This window comes from Carettochelys insculpta, chromosome 4 (assembly GCF_033958435.1).
Source record: "Carettochelys insculpta isolate YL-2023 chromosome 4, ASM3395843v1, whole genome shotgun sequence".
Classification (NCBI taxonomy): Eukaryota; Metazoa; Chordata; order Testudines; family Carettochelyidae; genus Carettochelys; species Carettochelys insculpta.
In genome coordinates this window covers 133,491,673-133,510,445 of record NC_134140.1, presented here as the reverse complement: position 1 = coordinate 133,510,445, position 18,773 = coordinate 133,491,673, and the positions used below count along the sequence as shown (strand labels likewise).

Here is an 18,773-nt window from a genome sequence, read left to right as displayed (position 1 = left end):
TAAAACTCTCTGCTCATTGGCTGAGCTGTAGCCAGAGGGAGGGGCTATCAGGAAGGCCACAGCTTTATAAACCCTTCTGGATAGCAACGAGGGTGGTTGCAAACAGGAGGGAGTTTTGAGAGGGGAGTTTAGAGGGGGGAGGTTAGAGGGTGTAATTTCATTCTGGCCTATAACATATATCCGAAGCATTTAAATAAAACCCCTGTTTATATTCAGATTATTCTATAGAGAAAATGCAGGCAGAAGCCCAGCAACAGAGCGGGGCCTATCCTGTTCATTGCATAGAGTGTAACATGTACGACTACCTGTCCTGCGGGCGGGTGGTGTATGTGTGCACTCATTGCAAGTAGCTCCTGACCCCCAGAGACCGAGTTCAGGCTTTGGAGGCCAGGGTGGCTGAACTAGAGGAGCTCAGGGAGGCAGAGAGGTATGTGGACACTTTGTATGTGGCTTTCCAGGACACTATAGTACTGTCCCACCTCCAGTCTGAGAGCCCGAGTGCTCTTAAAGAGGATGAAAGGCTGAGGGGAAGAGAGCAGCCATTGAAAGCTCAGGGAAACCATCCCATAGTTGGGACCCTCCTTCCAAGGGATGTTACGGTATCTTCTTGCACTGAGGATACCTTTCTGGGGGAGGTAATGCCAGTTGTTAGGAAAAGGCAGGTGTTAGTAGTGGGTGATTCGATTGTTCGAAACATAGGTAGCTGGGTTTGTGATGACAGGGAGAACCGTATGGTGACTTGCCTGCCTGGTGTGAAGGTTGCAGATCTCTCAAGGCATCTAGATAGACTAATATGTAGTGCTGGGGAGGAGCCAGTGGTCGTGGTACATGTAGGTACCAATGACATAGGGAAGGGTAGGAGAGACGTCCTGGAGGCCAAATTTAGGTTGCTAGGAAAGAGACTGAAATCCAGGACCTCTAAGGTGGCATTCTCAGAAATGCTTCCTGTTCCACTTGCAGGGCCAGGTAGGCAAGCAGAACTTCAGAGTCTCAATGTGTGGATGAGACGATGGTGTAGGTAGGAAGGGGTTTAGATTTGTTAGGAATGGGGACACCTTTGGGAGGGGGGACCCTATACAGGAAGGATGGGCCCCACCTCAATCAAAGGGGATCCAGACTGCTGGCACTAAGCATTAAAAAGGTCATAGAGCAGTTTTTAAACTAAGAGATCGAGGAAAGCCGATTGGTGCAGAGGAGCACATGGATCGGACAGAAACTCCTCTTAGAGGAGAATCCATCAATAGAGAAGCTCTAGGCTTTAGTAAAAAAGAGAGGAGGGGAGATATCAAACAATGGGCTAGATCAGACAAACAATCACATATAAAAGAATCGAATACATCTGGGATGGGAAGACAAATAAGCAGAGGCAAATCTTTAAAATGCTTCTACACAAATGCTAGAAGTCTGACTAATAAGATGGGTGAACTAGAGAACCTTGTATTAAAGGAGGAAATTGACATAGTAAGCATCAGGGAAAGCTGGTGGAATGAAGACGATGTATGGGACAGAATCATACCAGGATATAAAATATATCAGAAGGATAGAATGGGCTGTGTGGGTGGCGGAGTGCCACTGTATGTGAAAGATAATGTAGACTCAAATGAAATAAATTTTAAATGAATCAAAATGTTCCCTAGAATCACTATGGATAGTAATTCCAAGCTTTTCTAAGAATATAGCAGTAGGGATGTATCATCGACCGCCTGATCAGGACAGTGATAGTGATGTGGAAATGCTAAGGGAGATTAGATAAGCTACCAAAATAAAACACTCAATAGTAATGGGGGATTTCAATTATCCCCATATTGGCTGGGTATTTGTCACATCAGGACGAGATGCAGAAATAAGATTTCTTGGTGCTGTTAATGACTGCTTCTTGGAGCAGCTGGTACGGGAACCCACAAGGGGAGGGGCAATTCTCGATTTACTACTGAGTGGAGCACAGGATCTGGTCCACGAGGTCACTATTACAGGACCACTTGGGAATAGTGGTCTTAATGTAACAACATGTAATATTCCTGCGGTGGGAAGAACACCTCAGCAGTCCAACACTCTGGCATTTAATTTCAAAAGGGGGAATTATGCAAAAATGAGGAGGCTAGATAAACAGAAATGAAAAACCAAAGTGACTAGAACAAAAACCCTGCAAGCTGCATGGAAGCTTCTCAAAGGCACTATAATAGAGGCCCATCTTAAATGTATACCCTAAATTAAAAAACACACCAAGAGACCGAAGAAAGACCCACCATGGGTTAACACACATGTAAAACAAGCAGTGAGGGATAAAAAGGCATTTTTCAAAAAGTGGAAGGCAAATCCTAGTGAGGTAAATAGAAAGGAGCATAAACACTACCAAATTAAGTGTAAAACTGTAATAAGGAAAGCCAAAAAAGATTATGAGGAACAGATAGCCAAACATTCAAAAAGTAATAACAAAATGTTTTTTAAATACATTAGAAGCAGGAAGCCTGCTAAAAAAACAGTGGATCCCCTAGACAATACAAATACAAAAGGAGCAATCAAGGACGATAAAGCCATTGTGGAGAGACTAAATGATTTCTTTGATTCAGTCTTCACAGCTGAGGATGTTGGGGAGATTCCCAAACCTGCACCGTTTTTTGTGTGAAATGAAACTGAGGAATTGTCCCAGACTGAAGTGTCTTTAGAGGAGGTTTTGGAACAAATAGATAAACTTAATGTTAACAAATCATTGGGACCAGATGGCATTCATCCAAGGGTTCTGAAAGAATTCAAATGGGAAACTGCAGAGCTATTAACACTAGTTTGTAACCTGTCCTTTGGATCAGCTTCCGTACCTTATGACTGGACGATAGCTAATGTGACACCAATATTTAAAAAGGCCTCTAGAGGTGACCCTGGCAATTACAGACCGGTAAGTTTAACGTCAGTTCCAGGCAAATTAGTTGAAACAATGGTAAAGAATAAAGTTGTCGGGGATGTAGAACATCATATTTGATGGGCAAAAGTCAACATGGTTTCTGCAGAGGGAAATCATGTCTTACTAATCTGTTAGAGTTCTTTGAAGGGGTTAACAAACATGCAGACAGGGGTGATCCAGTGGATTTAGTTTACTTAGATTTCCAGAAAGCCTTTGACAAGGTACCTCATCAAAGGCTCTTATGTAAATTAAGTTGTCATGGGGTAAGACGGAAAGTCCTTTCATGGATTGAGAACTGGCTAAAAGACAGGAAACAGAGGGTAGGTATAAATGGTAAATTTTCCCAATGGAGAGGGGTAACTAGTGGTGTCCCCCAAGGGTCAGTCCTAGGACAAATCCTGTTCAAATTATTCATAAATAATCTGGAGAAGGGGGTGAGCAGTGAGGTGGCAAAGTTTGCAGATGACACTAAACTGTCCAAGATAGTCAAGACAAAGGCAGACCGTGAAGAACTTCAAAAAGATCTAATCAAAGGGAGTGATTGGGCAACAAAATGGCAAATGAAATTTAATGTGGATAAGTGTAAGGTAATGCACATTGGAAAAAATAATCCCAACTATACTTACAATATGATGGGGGCTAATTTAGCTATAACTAATCAGGAAAGAGATCTTGGAGTTATCATGGATAGTTCCTTGAAAACATCCGTGCAGTGTGCAGAGGCAGTCAAAAAGGCAAATAGGATGTTAGGTATTATTAAAAAAGAGATAGAAAATAAGACAAGGAATATCTTACTGCCCCTGTATAAATCTATGGTACGCCCACATCTTGAATACTGTGTACAGATGCGGTCTCCTCACCTAAAAAAGGGCAACTACGATGATTAGTGGCTTGGTACAGGTCCTGTATGAGGAGAGGCTAAAAAGATTAGGACTTTTCAGTTTAGAGAAGAGGAGACTGAGGGGGGACATGATAGAGGTATTTAAAAGTATGAGTGGTGTGGAGAGGGTGAATAAGGAGACGTTATTTACTTGTGCCCATAATACAAGAACTAGAGGACACCAAATGAAATTAATGGGTAGCAGCTTTAAAACTAATAAAAGAAAGTTCTTCTTCACTTAGCACATAGTTAACCTGTGCAACTCCTTGCCAGAGGAGACTGTGAAGGGTAGGACTATAACAGAATTTAAGAAAGAATTGGATAAATTCATGGAGGTTAGGTCCATAAAAGGCTATTAACCAAGGGTAGGACTGGTGTCCCTGGCCTCTGATTGTCAGAGGCTGGAGATGGATGACAGGAGACAAATCACTTGATCGTTGTCTTCGGTCCACTCCCTCTGGGGCACCTGGCACTGGCCACTGTTGGCAGACAGGCTACTGGGCTGGATGGGCTGTGCTTATGTTCATCTCTGAATCCCCGGGCTTTTAAAATCTTCACCAACATTTTGAGCTTTATCTGCAAGTCACCAGAGCAGACAGTGGGGTTGACAGCAGTGAGGGCAAGGTGAGAGGGGGGCCAGCTCTGCATAGTGAAAGGTGGGGTGGCCAAGGGCAGAAGGGGTGGGGCCAAGGGAGATAAGGAGGGGCCAAGGGAGGAAGCGTGCCATAGGCTGGCCAAAGCACGGTGCTCCCTCCCTCCAGAGACATGCAGAGTGGCAGTTCAGCACTGCCACAGCATTTCAAAGGGGCCCAGAGCTCTGGCTGCCACTGCTGTTGCTTTGGCAGGCCTGAAAGCAGATACTCAGGTACAAGTTTTATATACTCCGCTCGAGAGACAACTGCCTTCTCCACTCGCTGAACCTTCCCAATAGACTTCAGAGGTTGCCCTGGCAAAGCATATTCCAGAACATGAGCCTGATGTCGCAGGTTCAGCTGGCCCTTTAACAACACGAAGGCTCCACTGACTTCTCCAGATGGTGGGACTAAACACCAGGGGCACATGGGGAGCATCTGATGGAGAATGAGGCATGCTGGGAGATGTAGGGGCAGCCATGGAGAATTCAGAGATTCAGAAGTAGGAGGTTTAGAGTTGAATGGATGTGAGCTATTGGGCTGAAATGTTAGACTGACAGGTGGCAAGCAGCCAGACAGGGTTAACCAGTGGAGTGACTAAGGGTTGAACTGAGATATTTAGGAAAATATGTAAATGATAATTGGGCTATCCCATTAGGTGAAAGTAGAACTCTGAAATGCAGACCGCCATGGTTGGAGCGTTAGAATGGGAGATGTTTGCTCAGGTTTTGTGAGGTAATCAGGCAATTCTTGGCCATTACTATAGCCATGATTCTAGAACAAAAGAGAATAGTAAAATTGGTGATGGAATTTGATTGAAGTAGTGTTATTATCTATATGACTCCTTCAAGATTGTGGTAAACTGTATATGAAAGATAAATCACCCCAGGCTAATGGCCCAATGTTTGGGAGACAGAAGGTTGCATCAAAAGCATATTGTTCTCCTAGGCTAAGAAGCAGCTGGAAATTAAGCATAAAGGTCCTTTGGACTTGATCCTTTTTCATCTCATAGCTGGTTGGATGCTCATGGGGAAAGTTTAGGATGACCATATTCCCCTAGCTAAACACAGGGCACCCTGGGAGGGGCCGTCCCAGCCAAAATTGGACAGATGGTCACCCTTAGTCAGGCAGTGGCTGCCCTGTAGGGGCTGCCAACCTGCGGGGTGGTGGGGTGCTCCTGGGCTGCAGGGGGCAGCTGTGGCTCCTGGCTGCCCCATGCCTTGGGGCGCTGGGAGCTGGCTGCAGCCCCGGGGGTGACTTCCTTGTGCCAGTGCTTCTCCTGGCTCCCAGAACTACAAGGAGCTGGGAAAGGTGTGGCTGCGCCGGTCCAGTTTCTGGATCCTGCAAGCAGTGGGGAGCCTGGAGCCAGGCACAGCAGTGCTGGTTAGTTTCCCAGGTCCTCTCTGCTAGCAGGAGCTGGGAAACTAACCGGAGCTGCTGCACCTGGGTCCCGGCTGTGCCTGGCTCCCTGCTCCCATGAGCGGCGGGGAGCCCAGAGCCAGGCCCAGCAGTGGTGGTCAGTTTTCTGGCTCCCCCAAGCTGGGGGGGACCTGGAAAGTAGGCGGCAGCCACACCCTTGCGCTTACAGCTTCCAACAGCCCACAAATACAGGGCAATTAGCCCCTTTGTTAAATTAAAATGGACGGCAGGAAGGCATCCCTAATACAGGGCTGTCCCACCCAAAACTGGATAGATGGTCACTTTAGGAAAGCCGCAAGCCCTGTAGCTTGAGATCTCAGGATATCCTGATGCCTCTACAATAGAGCTTGACTTAATACCCCTGGACTGATGCCGAACAATCCATCTGTAACTACTGAGCTCAACAGCTCTATGAATCCAATCGCAGGATTTTACTCTTGTCCGCACATATTTGATCCTTATAACCAATTTCAACTCTCACCTTTCCTCCTTTCTTTTTATAAATAAACTTTTCAATTTCAGGGGCCAAAGGGCTGCATGACAGTGCGATCTGGGGGTAAGAGCTGTGATGTACATGGACCTGGGTACCTGCTTGGCCCTTGGGAATCAAAGGACTTATCAGTTGATGAGACTGGTCAGAAGGAACCACTCACCTCTGACCCCTGTGGTTGTGAGGGTGTTGTAAGCCTGGAGTGCATGAGGACCTGCTTTGGGGATTTCTTGTTAGTCAGTGCAGTGAGACAGAAGTGACTATTGTGGCTGGTTTGGTGTGTCTGATCGGTAATAACCTCTAGCATTCTGCGCTAGATTTGCCCTGTTTCTCAGCAGCGTGACCTGAATTTGGCACTCTCAGTAATGGCCCACAGAGGCAGTTATAGCGGGCGGCATTGGCTAGGTGAACTGACTGACCCCATGTGCCCTGAGGTGGAGCAGATGAGCCTATCCATCGATTTAAAGAGGGTGGGTGTACACCTGGGCCTATATAGGACTGCTGATAGCAGCTGGGGAAGGAAGGACTGAGATAGGCTGAGCCCTGGTTAGCAGAGGTCACACTGGAGGGGCAGTAAGGTCCGTGGAGGGTCCCTGGAACGAGGAGGGGGTGAGTGACTCAAGGAAACAACCCTGTCTCTCCAAGAGGGGAGCAGAGCTAGAATATGCAAGGATGTTGGTGGGAGAGCCAGAGACCCACAGGAGGGCTGGCCCTAAAGCCACAAGCTGCCCTCTGCTTGTCTGCTTTGAAAAAATAAGCCTCCTTGACTGAGACTGGGCGTGGCCCACACCCAGGATGGTGAGCCAGCTTGGAAAGTCAGTTGGAAGTGCCTGGTGCGTGTGGTTTTGTTTTAAATGTCGTATCAATAAGCTGGATTCCAAAAGATGAGGGAAATACTGAGCAAATGAGTGCTGGTTTCTTAAGCAGAAAAAGGGGAAACTAAGACAGGGCCCAACCCCCGACACCTGATTAGCCCTGCTACCTTTGATGGGAAGAAAGGTGTGGATGACTTACCTCCCTCCCCTACTGTGGAGTAAAAGCCACAACCTGTTCCCTGGATGCAGACAGTAAAATGCAGTTAGTACAAGTCACTGATGCTATCTGAGAGCAGAGATGGATGCTCTAGGGAATCTTTCTGGGGCAGCAGGGCCGACACACAGAGAAATCATCACTAATGTTGGTAGAGGCTTCCCTCAGCTGATAAGCATCGCTTCTATCTCAGCCAGCTTGGGATACAGTTCTTTCTTGCATCGGATGGCAAAACATACAATCCTCAAGTTTCAGAAAAGAAAATGCCGTGCTACCCACATACTGCACATCAACATAGTACAAACAAACTACATTGTCCAGGCTGCAAGTTAGGAAAAGTGTTCTAGGAATCCTTCTGTATCAGATGCACTTGAATTTGTGACAAACCAGTGACAAACTGGCCTACTCCATTAATGAACAGAGATATTGTAGATTACACCCAAGGTGTTACAGCTATTAATCAAAGAGGCCAGAGTACTGCAAACTGACAGATAACACAAAGCCTATTTGTTTTTCACATTGTACATTTGTGGTGGTCAGAGATGCACCTGAAAGTGTCTGCTGTACACAAGCTTGGTCCCTGGGAGCTAAAAGTTAAGGGATCAATTATAAGAAGCATAAACATTGTTCTTAGTTTTAAGCTATTCCCGTGGGGCATGCTTCAGAAGCCTACAAGTGGAGAAGAAAAGAGGTTAATGGAAGACTTTTTCTAATATAGTGCTCAGCCTTAAGCTAAGGGGATGGTTATTTTACATATCAGTATAGCAGAAAGCCAACATGATGACTCAGTTCCCAGGGAGATCATACGCTTCTCTCAAACATCAGAGGAACAACAGCAGATACTGCAAGCTGTTGGGTAAATAAGTCCAGCTGGTCTAATTTCAACACTGAGTTTTACTGCTAGCCTTTGAACTTCCCTATAGGTCTGTGGTCCCCCTAGCACCATCTGCTAGGGCTTACGCTATTTGCGTCATAAGACATGCCATGAAGATGCTAGCCAAATTCACACCCAGTGGGAGGGCACTGCCAGGGACCTGAGTGGTCGTGGAGGTGATGACATCATTTGTTAAAGGCACAGGACAGGATGCTGTAACTCTTAGATATGTTTCCACTGACATAAATGGAAGCAGAGTTTCACTTCCTGTTATTGGCCGATTCTTGACAAAAATGGAGGCCTTTTTCCCTTATAAGAATGTAAGGCCATACTGCGTCAGACCAAGGTCCATCTAGCCCATGATTCTGTCTTCCCACAGCATCCAATGCCAGGTGCCCCAGAGGAATGAACAGAAGAGGTAATCATCAAGCGATCCATCCCTTGTCTCCCATTCCCAACTGCTGGCAAACAGAAGCTAGGGATACCATTCCTACCCATCCTGGCTAATAGCTATTGATGGACCTAACCTCCTCCTAACCACTTTTTTGAACTCTGTTAAAAGCTCTGGCCTTCACAACATCCTCTGGCCAGGAGTTCCACAGGCTGAGCGTGCATTACATGAAGAAATATATCCTTCTGTTTGTTTTAAACCTACTGACAATTAAGTTCCTTTGGTGACCCCTAGCTCTTGTGCTATGGGAACAACTTAATGACTTTCCTTCATTTACTTTCTCGATGCCAGTCATTTTTAAAGACTTCTATCATACCTCTCCCCTTGTCTCCTCTTTTCTAAGCTGAAAAGTCAGCCTTGTTAATCTCTCCTCATATAGCAGCCATTCCAAACCCCTAATAATTTTTGTTGCCCATTTCTAAATGTTTTCCCAAGATGAGGATATCTTCATTGGGCTGGGGGAAGCACACCTGGATAGCCTTCTGTCTCCTGACCCCCCTGCTCCCACCAGGATATCTCCTCTCCTCTTATCAAGTCTATCTTGGGGAGGGCAAGGTACTAGGAAATGGCCATAAATCTTTGGTGGTGATGCCCTAGAGAAAAGCAGGCAGAAATATACAGATAAATATGTTCTTTAAAATGCCAGAACAATTCATGACTCAAGCTACGAAAATGTGTCGCTCCTTATGAAAAGCATTATCTACAAACTGTCTCCCATGTTTCCTATGGAAATGCCAAGAAAAGTGAACTACTTTACAGCTCCAACACATACAGTAGAATTCATCAGTCATGACCTTCCACGACCCAGAAGATTGCAGATCTTGGCTCAGCATTTCCTGTCCACAATTTACTCACACTAAACCCATCACCTTGTGAAAGTCGTCTTTTAAAGAGATGCACACTGGTGTCCAGACACCAGCCCTCTGAGGCTCCGAGGACTAATACTTAAAAGGCTAAATCAACAGAGGTCTAGGCTGAATAAACTGCAGAAGCTGCCAGCTGCCAATACCCTAGTGGCAAAATTGTCTTTGCTTTGCCTTGTGAAGGCAAATTCCTTGCCAAAGGACAGTTTCTGTATAAGGACAACTGAGGGCAAGAGGCAGTTTCCACTGTTTCGAATGTATCTTTCCAAAGGTCTGTAATGGACTCTCCTGGATTCTTTGGCACCTCTCTTTAGCAGAAAAGGTCATCAATAATCGGTGGCATATACACGACATATGCACAGCCTGTACTTTACCTATTTTGAGTGGGATTTTCAAACACGGTGTTGACCTCTCTCTGCCCCCAGTGAACTCCATCAAATCCCAACCTTTGTTCAGGCAATCACACAATAAATAAATAAATAAATAAATAAACCTCTTTACACCCACTTGAAGATTCATAAAGCACTGCCTAGGGCCCATAATGTAAATAAGAATCATGCCTTGTGCTATAAATTACTGCATACACGGATTTATATCTGCACACACGTCAAGTGAGGGGCCCATTTTGGCAGCACAGTAATTCCTCAAGGGTTAGTGATACGTAACAGGCGCAGAATGATATTACTTTGAGCCTATGCTATGTGCCTCTGGCTGTGGGACGTACCTTTCCTCTCACATGACTCTCGTGCATTTGGCTACCTCCTAATGCATTCCAGCAATGCAGCTGGCACTTGATACACCCAGTAAGGCCCCGTGGCTCTCTTGTAGATCATCTGGGGCAGAAGAATAGCAAGACATCAAGCTGTCTCTGTCAGCATTCACACCTTACCTGGGTGGATCGGAGCCTAACCTGGAGAAGGTGGTAGCAGCTGTGGTGGAATAACCAAGGATGAGGCTCAGACAGGGTGAGGGGGTCAGAAAAGGGCAGTGGGCCTCAGAACTGTGGAAGGATCAGGTTCTGCCTCCTGTCCCCAACTTTGAACTAGTGAAGGACCCTGGGAGGCCTTAGAGTTTAAGTCAGTCGGCGTGGGTGGGCATCCTCCAGGTGTTAGGGCCACTGAAGCACTGCAGGGGCTGGTTCAGCCCCGGTGCATGTATCCTGTATTGTGGTTGGTGTTTTCTGTCAGCTGAGTGCTTGGGTAGCCACCCAGGAAAAATCCAGGTGCCACCCAGCTGACTCCCAGAGTGCCCACAGCAAGCAGCTGCAAGCAGCATATGCTTCTATTGGTTGTGCAGGTCCACACACGTCTCAGTGCACACAGCAACATTTATTCTGCATATGGATGGAAAAAAAAAATACAGGGAGCACTGGTGGTTGTCCCAGCCCTTGCCCTCATATAATCCCAAGATGCTGCCTCCCCCTCGCCCACCCCCCGCCATGCTGCCAGGGATTATTTGAGGGCAAGGGCTGGGACCACACATTGCAGGAGAGCCATGGAGAGAGGACACCCTCCTGGCGAGAAGCGCCATGCAGCGAAGCTGCACTGCCTGCATCTTGGACGGAGTCTGGGAAACTCCGTGAGGGTTGGTGGTTTCTGGGGTGCAGGGAGGGCGTTCAGACAGTTCTAGCTCAGCAAAAGTTAGCATGGCTGGTCATTGTAAAATGGCTCCGGCTTGTGAGAAGCGCAGGCAACCCTAAAAAACCCATAAGGATAGCCACTAGCTATTACGTAAGCCAGTGCCTATGCCCAGCTTCCCAGTGGTTTTCGAAGCCAGCCCTCTATCTAACTCATCAGCAGCCAAGATTTAACGTAACGAGCTTTCCTTCTAATGTGCAGGACTGATTGTCACGCAGTTGCTAAGAGTTTATTCTATTTCTTTATCCAAATAAAAGAGCAGTTCATGAAAATAATCATCAGACGCTTTGCTCAGCAGCTCTGACCTTGTTCAGAGGGCAGCTTATTTGCAGAGCGTTTTCCTGAGTGAGTAGAAGAGGGCCGCAGGGCAGCTTAATTGTTTTGGGGAAAGCACACCCGGTTTCCAATTCCCAGGAACCTCCCACTTGAGGAACAAGTTGTTTTTCCACAGATGGAGGCTGGTGTGTGAAAAGGCCACAGTGACTAACGGGGTAGCTGACCTTTGGTTTAGGGCTGGCTGCCAATGGGAAGAGACAAGCTGTTATTTACATTGACTGGGAAGACGAGAGGAATGGCAGAGACACTAGAAGACAAATAAAAGGAGGTGTGAAAACATCTACCATATGGGGCGCTATGGCCCTTCAAACTAGGGGATGCTGCTCCAGCTGTAGAAGCCATTTCCTACAGGCCCTCTGTCCTTCCCCACTGGTAGCAATTGAGGGAATAGGTATTTGAGACCCCTCATTCAAAATGCTGAAGTCAGATCTTCCACTTCCCTCTTCTCTCTCACAACTCCCTAACGCCACCCCTTTGGCTTTCATGCTTTAACCTCACTGACTGAAAGCCAGATGCAAAAACTCTTCATCCGACAGCTGCAATTCTTAGAGGCTCCGACACAGTCTCATCTAGCAAAACCTGTGGTTGGCCATGGTTTTCGTTTGCTGGATGTCCACTTCTCATGGGTGTGGCCAAGTTTCCCAGGGTCCCATACAGCTTATTTCCAGCCCCTAGTCCTGGCTCTCAGTGTTCTGTGTGCTTATTTAGCTGTAACTTACCCCTAAATGTCTTCTAAGAGCTCAGTGAGCAGTGAAGGTGTTGGTAATGTGCTAGACAATACTGACCTCCCATCATTCAGAAAATTCTCTCATGTGGCTCTGGTCAGGTCCAGAGGGTGCCCAACTTGGGAAGTTCAACTTGTATCAGTCAGGAGCAGCAGAGACCCTCAGGCAAGAAGCTGCATGAGCTGTCCTACCCTCCGGCTGCTCTATTGCTTTTAGTCACTGACCTAGAGGAAATTTCTATTGTTGGGTCTGCTGTGGGTTGATCTTTCCTAAGTTAGCCTGCAGCAGCAAGAGCATAATCACATCAGGGGATAAGTCCAGCTGAGTCAATGCCTAGAGTTCAAACAGTCTGTCCTGCTTGAAATAATGAATGGGAAGGAATCTGAAAAGGAAATGCACGCCCTTTGGTGCCAGGCACTGGAATGTGTCAATGAGTAACAGACAAAGCATCTTACAGATCCTGAAACGGGTGAACAGATTTAAAAAGGAATTACACCGTGACTTGGCATATATTTATCATCCTGGGAATTTCCCAACATGATAGTCACTCTCCAGACAGAGCTGCATGACTGAAATATTTTAGTGGCATTTCTGCTTTCAGTGGTGCCTCCTCCCGCCTCAGAATTTACTTTAATTTCAAAACTGGCCACTGGCTTTTGGGTTCCCTGTGTTTTATTTTACTTTTCTACTACCAAGAGGCACTCAAAATACCAGTCAGGCTTTACCATTTGCAAGGAGAAGCTGCTATCCAAGCCTTGGGATTATGAAGTTGTTTTGCTAATGAGGGAGGTGAACTTGTGACAGTTAAAAAGCTGCTCAAAGCTTCTCCACCAGTCATAGCTGAAGGATTGCCTGGTCTTCCCTTGAGCAGGGGCTAAATTTGCATCTAAGACCTAGCGAACCAAATGTTATGCCAGACTTTTCTTTGGGAGCTGAGTAAAAACCCTTTGCAAACAGGGTTTCTATTCATTTTTTTTCTGGGGGAGGGGCGGGATGGGGAGGCTGCTCCTGCCTTTCACTGTAACCCTCTGTGTGCAGAAAAGGAAGTTTCTGCGCAGCTGAGATCTGTTATATCCCCACTCATGTCAGTGGGAGGGCCATTTGGATTTTACACCAGCCGAGCCTTGGCCCCTCGGTGTTTTAATTCCTGTCATTTCCCAGGCATGTTCTGCTGAGATGGGAGAGGCAGGGCTCCCCATCCTACAGTAGAAACCAGAGGTTTTGTTTTCCTTAGCTACCGATCTGGCCACCTCCCACCACCCTGAAGCCAAGATTTCAAAAGAGACTGGTGTTTATTGCCTGACTTACAGAGTGTCTGACTTGAGGGACCTGGAAAGGGCCTGATTTTCCCCAGTGCAGAGAAACTGCAAACCTGCTGAAGACCAAACCACTTGCAGGTGTCTCAGGGTGGCTGCCCGAGATCTCCACTCACCTTTGCAAACCTTCATTTCTCAATGAGTGTTCTTTGGCTGATTCCACCTCAGAGGGCAGAGAAAATCCAGAGAAGCCCCACCAGTGGCTCTGCTCCCACCCACCCACCTACATGCTGAACCCTGAGCCTTCCGGGGGGACTGGAGATGCCTTGTGTCCCCAAAGTGTGGATCAGTGGGAAGGGAAGGGAGGGAGCACCCCTGACCCTCCTCCCCCACCAAATATCCCAGTCAGTGGTGATGAACGTGGCAAAACAGCAGACGGTATCAACATTAGCCAGAGGAAATATGGGCAACGCAGAGAGTACTTAGAAATATATCAAGGGATATTAGCCATGAAGAAACATTAACGGAAGCCCTTTTAACACAGGAGAGGGAGATGAAATGAATGAGGATCGCAAACCAGCAAAGTCCCCCAGGGAAGGTGCAGGCCCCTGGCACAAGCTGCATGCGGAGGAGCATGGGGGTGGAGGGAAGGGAAGCCCAAATCCCCAGCAGAAGCCACATAGGTGGGTGGGGGCTCGTTTGCGTAAGGCCCCATAAAAAGTAAGCCCATCGGCCAGAGTTAGCTCAGACAGTTCCCTGAACTAAACTAAGTGGAAACTGCCTTCAGAAGCACATGTCAAAATCTGGCCTTGGGGCAAGGCGGCCAGGCACTCGACACTTACCTCTGGGACCCAGGAACAAACAGCACACTTCAGAGTTGTCATAGGCCTGCAGTGACGCCTGCTTGGACCGGCTGGGCCTGGGACCCTCTGTCTTCCCTAGGGAAAAGCCTGTCTCTTTTGTTACACCCCATAGCCCTGCTGTGGTTCTGCTGCCTTCTTTTACAGCTCTTCTTCCTACAACCAGTCACCATTACCCAGAAGTGCCATATAGACAATACACCACACACATAGTTTTGCTGTAATGTGCAGCTATCAAGGAGAAAACCCTACTTCCTCCTGCATGCGGGGGTTGTGTGACAGGAGGAGTGAAGGGAGCCCATGAAATCCACAGATGTGGGCCCAAAGCTTTCTGTTACTTTGCATGAAGGACACTAATACTTTCATGGCTGTCATAAAAAATAAATGGCACTGTGCATTGACAGGAGTTCATTAAAAAGATAGTTCATTCCCTAGTGAGACTACATAGCATATGAACAAATGTCTCGTATCATGTTTATTGGCATCCATGAAAAATGAGGGCCACAATAAAAATGGATATAGACAGAAATTATCGATTTTCTAATCCCACTCTTCATTTTGCATTGGAAATGTCTATTGGCTTCAGCTGGAGTTGTCAAGAACTGTATGGCTCCAATCCAGCCATGTACTTCACCATCTGTCTGTTTTCAGCAACACAAAGAACCCCACTGAAGTCAATTCAAGTCACTGAAGTCAACGGGAACACTCACTTTCTTCAAGTGACACCCTTCTCCATAACTACATGGTCAACAGAGGAGACTGGGCTGAAGGCAGAGCTGGAACTGAAGTGGGGATGGGGAGATAGAGGCAGAGAGGGAATGAGGGCAGAGCTGGGCTGAGTACACAGCAGAGGGCAAAACAGAGGTATGGCTGGTCTGGTGGTGGAACTGGGTATGGAGTGGAACTGAAGCTGGTTTTGGGGTAGAGTATAAGTACAGCTGGGGCCAGCAGGGGGCTGGGTACTGTTCCTTTCACACACCCGCAAGGAACTAGTCCAAGTCACCCAAATATTTCTTAGCATCCCAAAGTTTGGAGAACACTGATTTAGACAGAGATGAACATCACTGGGAAATGAATTACACATATGAGCAGACAATGTGTGTTTCTGACATAACATATTTATAAGTCACCATGCACTCTGCACTGGTACTATCATTTTCTGGCCTTTCCCAATTGTGCTTCTCAATCAGTCAGGTCAAAGTTTGTAAAAGAACAAATTCATAGCCTCTTTTCTTACCTCCCACTGAGAAGGAAACCAATAACGACTGCCAACAGGATCACTCCCACTGTCACTGACACAGCAATTATAGGAATCTGGCTCTGATCACTGGAGGCAGGTACTGCTGAGATGGGAAACAGAAAATGGAGATTAAAGTTAAAATCATAGCCAGCACTCACAAGAGTCTTTATTTCAAGGATGCCAGAGACAGTGTGGTTTCACCAATCGGTTAATTCTCTCACAGGTTTGTTGGTTGGGTGGTTTTTCCTCATTATCTAATTTTTTCAATGGAGGTGGGGAAAGTTTCCGGTTTTGGAAACTAATTTACCCTCCTAATCAAAATGACAGAGAAATTACCTTTCCAACTGGGAAACCGGAATCTCTTTTCCTGGTTATGTAGTACTAGAAGTCAGTGAGGGAAGAGATAGGCACCAAAGAAAGCTCTTATTGGTTTGGTTTTGTTTTTTGGATATTCAAAGACAAAGCTCAGGGACATAACAAAATCTCTCAAATAAAAGGCAGATAAACTGGCCATGACAAGACTGAATACTGTTACCTCAGCTTTAGGACTCTTTATTACATCTCTAGCACAAGGCCAGCTGGTGCCCTTTGGAATAAAGCTGTTCTGAAGACTAATATTTTGGCTGGTTTCTGTTTCCTGTAAGGAAAGCAGAACTGCCTGCAGATTGTGTCCTTTCAAAAATCCCTCTCCACGAAGCTCTGCAGAGGAAGGATTGTCATGTGATTATGACACTGGACTTGGGAGACCTTAATTCAATGCCTGGTATATCCAGTGTGTCCCTGGGAGACCTTCGGTAACAGATTTACTATCCCTGTGCCTTGGCCTCCCATCTGTGATACTGAGATCATAATAACACTTAATCTTTGCCTTGTCCAGTTAGATGTGCTCTACACTACTGCATGCTATCAATGTAAGCCATGCAACTTCAGCAACGTGACTAACATAACTGAAGGTTATGTAAGATTTGTTTACTGCGTCACTTTAAAAGGGGTAAGTCAACAGCTGATGGTCTCCCCTTGACTCCACCTACTCCTCTCATTTTGGTGGAGTACTAGAGTTGATGGGAGAGTGTTCGGTGGTCAATTTATCATGCCTATAGTAGACGTAATAAATCAATCCCTGCTGGATCAATCACTGCCCATTCATCCTGCAAGTGGTGAAGACAGGCCCTTAGATTTTCAACTCTTCAGTGGAGGAACTGTTTCGCTATGTGTTTTCACAGAAACTAACACTATCAGGTCTTGGTCTTGGCTGGGGCCTCTCAGCACTTTTAAAATCCATAACAAAAATGTCAACTCTTTGGGAACACATTGTTAGTCTTCAACCAGTAGCTAGTCTCATACTTGAGGTTAAATTTAAGCATTTCAAAATTAATTCAAGCTGTCTCATTTTGGCCTTAAGCCATATGAACTTCTGGTGAATGGCTTGCCTAGAAAACTTTAATTATCTTCCTAACTGGGGATAAATGTAATCTGAACCATATTTACATTTTAGCTTAAATGCTTTAGTTCCAATAGATAATCAGAATTACTGCACCACAGTAGATTATCCCAGACAAAATTTAGTATAAACCTTACAGACAATGGTCACCATTAAAAATATCAAAAATGACAGTATTTAACATACTTTCTTTACTAATATTATTACTGTATTTCTGTCTATTTGGGACAGAAGCTATCTGTAGGATCTCTGTGGTAAGTGGTGGCAAAAGTTGGCTTTCTAGCCTTTGTGGATGCAGAGAAGAGCTTGAAAATGTGAACTGTAAGGGCTTCTATCCCAGAAAGGAAAGAAAAATAAACCCATATTTGCTACTTTATAAAATGGCAAGAATTTTTACTAGGCTGGGCAGAATTTGATGTTTATGCATCATGTTTATGGATAATATAAATATTCAAGAATTTTTGTACATTTTTATCTATTTGCTGGAAATTATGGGTGTGGTCAAGCAATGGGGACAGGGCTGTCAGACAGTTAATTAGTGAGAGTAGACATCAAGATTCAAAAAGTTACAGCTTGATAACTGCTAAACACAAATTATCAATATCGTGTGTCACAATATACCAGGTAAGTATCCCAGCATCAAATTCTAATGTGTTCTCAAGCAGCACTTTCCTGATTCAGCCAATCAGTAAATTGCATAGATGGAAGCATGTTCTGTTGGTCTGCACATGCAGGGTGAGATTGATGCTTATTAACATGTACTGGTAGGAATCTAATCCTGCCAAGTCTAATTTTAAGCCAATCACAACATTTTTCGGAACTCTTGTGTTTGGCTATACTACAGCCTGGATCTCAGACGTGTTCTTGGTTGTGCCTTGGAGAAGGGAGGTGCTGATGGAGAGGTAACTATGCCTCTTAAAAGCGTAGGATATTGACATGCAGAGAGCTCCTCAGGCATGGCTGCTCATGGTGGCATGGTCATCCCCATGAGTTCAGGGGAGGGATACCTCAGTGGTTTGCACATTAGCCTGCTAAACCCAGGGTTATGAGCTTAATTCCTGAGGAGGCTATTTAGGGGATTGGGGCCAACAGACGTCAGGGATAGTGCTTGGTCCTGCCAAGAGGGCAGGGGACTGGACTACATGACCTCCCAATGTCCCTTCCAGTTCTCGGAGAAGTCTATCTCCAATATATAACATGGGGTGGGATAGCTCAGTGGTTTGAGTATTGGCCTCCTTAAACCCAAGGTTGTCAGCTCAATCCTTGAGGAGGTCACTCAGGAACTGGGGCAAATAGATGTCAGGAATGTCTCTTGGTCCTGCCAAAAGGGCAGGGGACTGGATTAGATGACCTTCCAGCTCTAGGAGGTGTGTGTATTTTGCATGATGGGATTCATTACAGCCACACATAGGGTATGAATATAGGGAAAGTTCTCCTCACACATTAGCAGAAATTGATTGTGCAGTCAAGCAGCCTTCAAGGAAAAGACAGATGCAGACTTGAGTCCTTAATTTCATGGAAGCTATAAAATAATTGAATATGGCCCAATATTAAAAGTTAAAAATCCATAATGTATTAAACATTGATTTTGCAATGGGTTCCCAAGTAGCACTTTATACTAGAACTCTCCGACTGGCATTTCATTACATATAATACAGCCCAACTAAAGTACAGTCAATGATGTCATAATGAAGAATGTTAATTCTTTATTGTCTAGCTACTCAAAACTTACACCATCACC

At 45.8% G+C, this 18,773-nt stretch overlaps 1 protein-coding gene across 9 annotated transcripts in view; it reads right to left on the bottom strand.

The window, feature by feature from the left end:
- EPHA5 (EPH receptor A5) overlaps nt 1-18,773 on the bottom strand; it is a 313,288-nt gene that overhangs the window by 50,219 nt on the left and 244,296 nt on the right. For 4 of the 9 annotated variants that reach the window (XM_074993896.1, XM_074993899.1, XM_074993901.1 and 1 more), the window contains one exon: nt 15,589-15,694. In XM_074993896.1, coding sequence (XP_074849997.1) covers nt 15,589-15,694 — 106 coding nt within the window. Of the gene's footprint in view, nt 1-15,001; nt 15,134-15,588; nt 15,695-18,773 lie in introns of those variants that run through there. The other 5 variants (XM_074993897.1, XM_074993900.1, XM_074993902.1 and 2 more) reach the window with 2 other exon arrangements.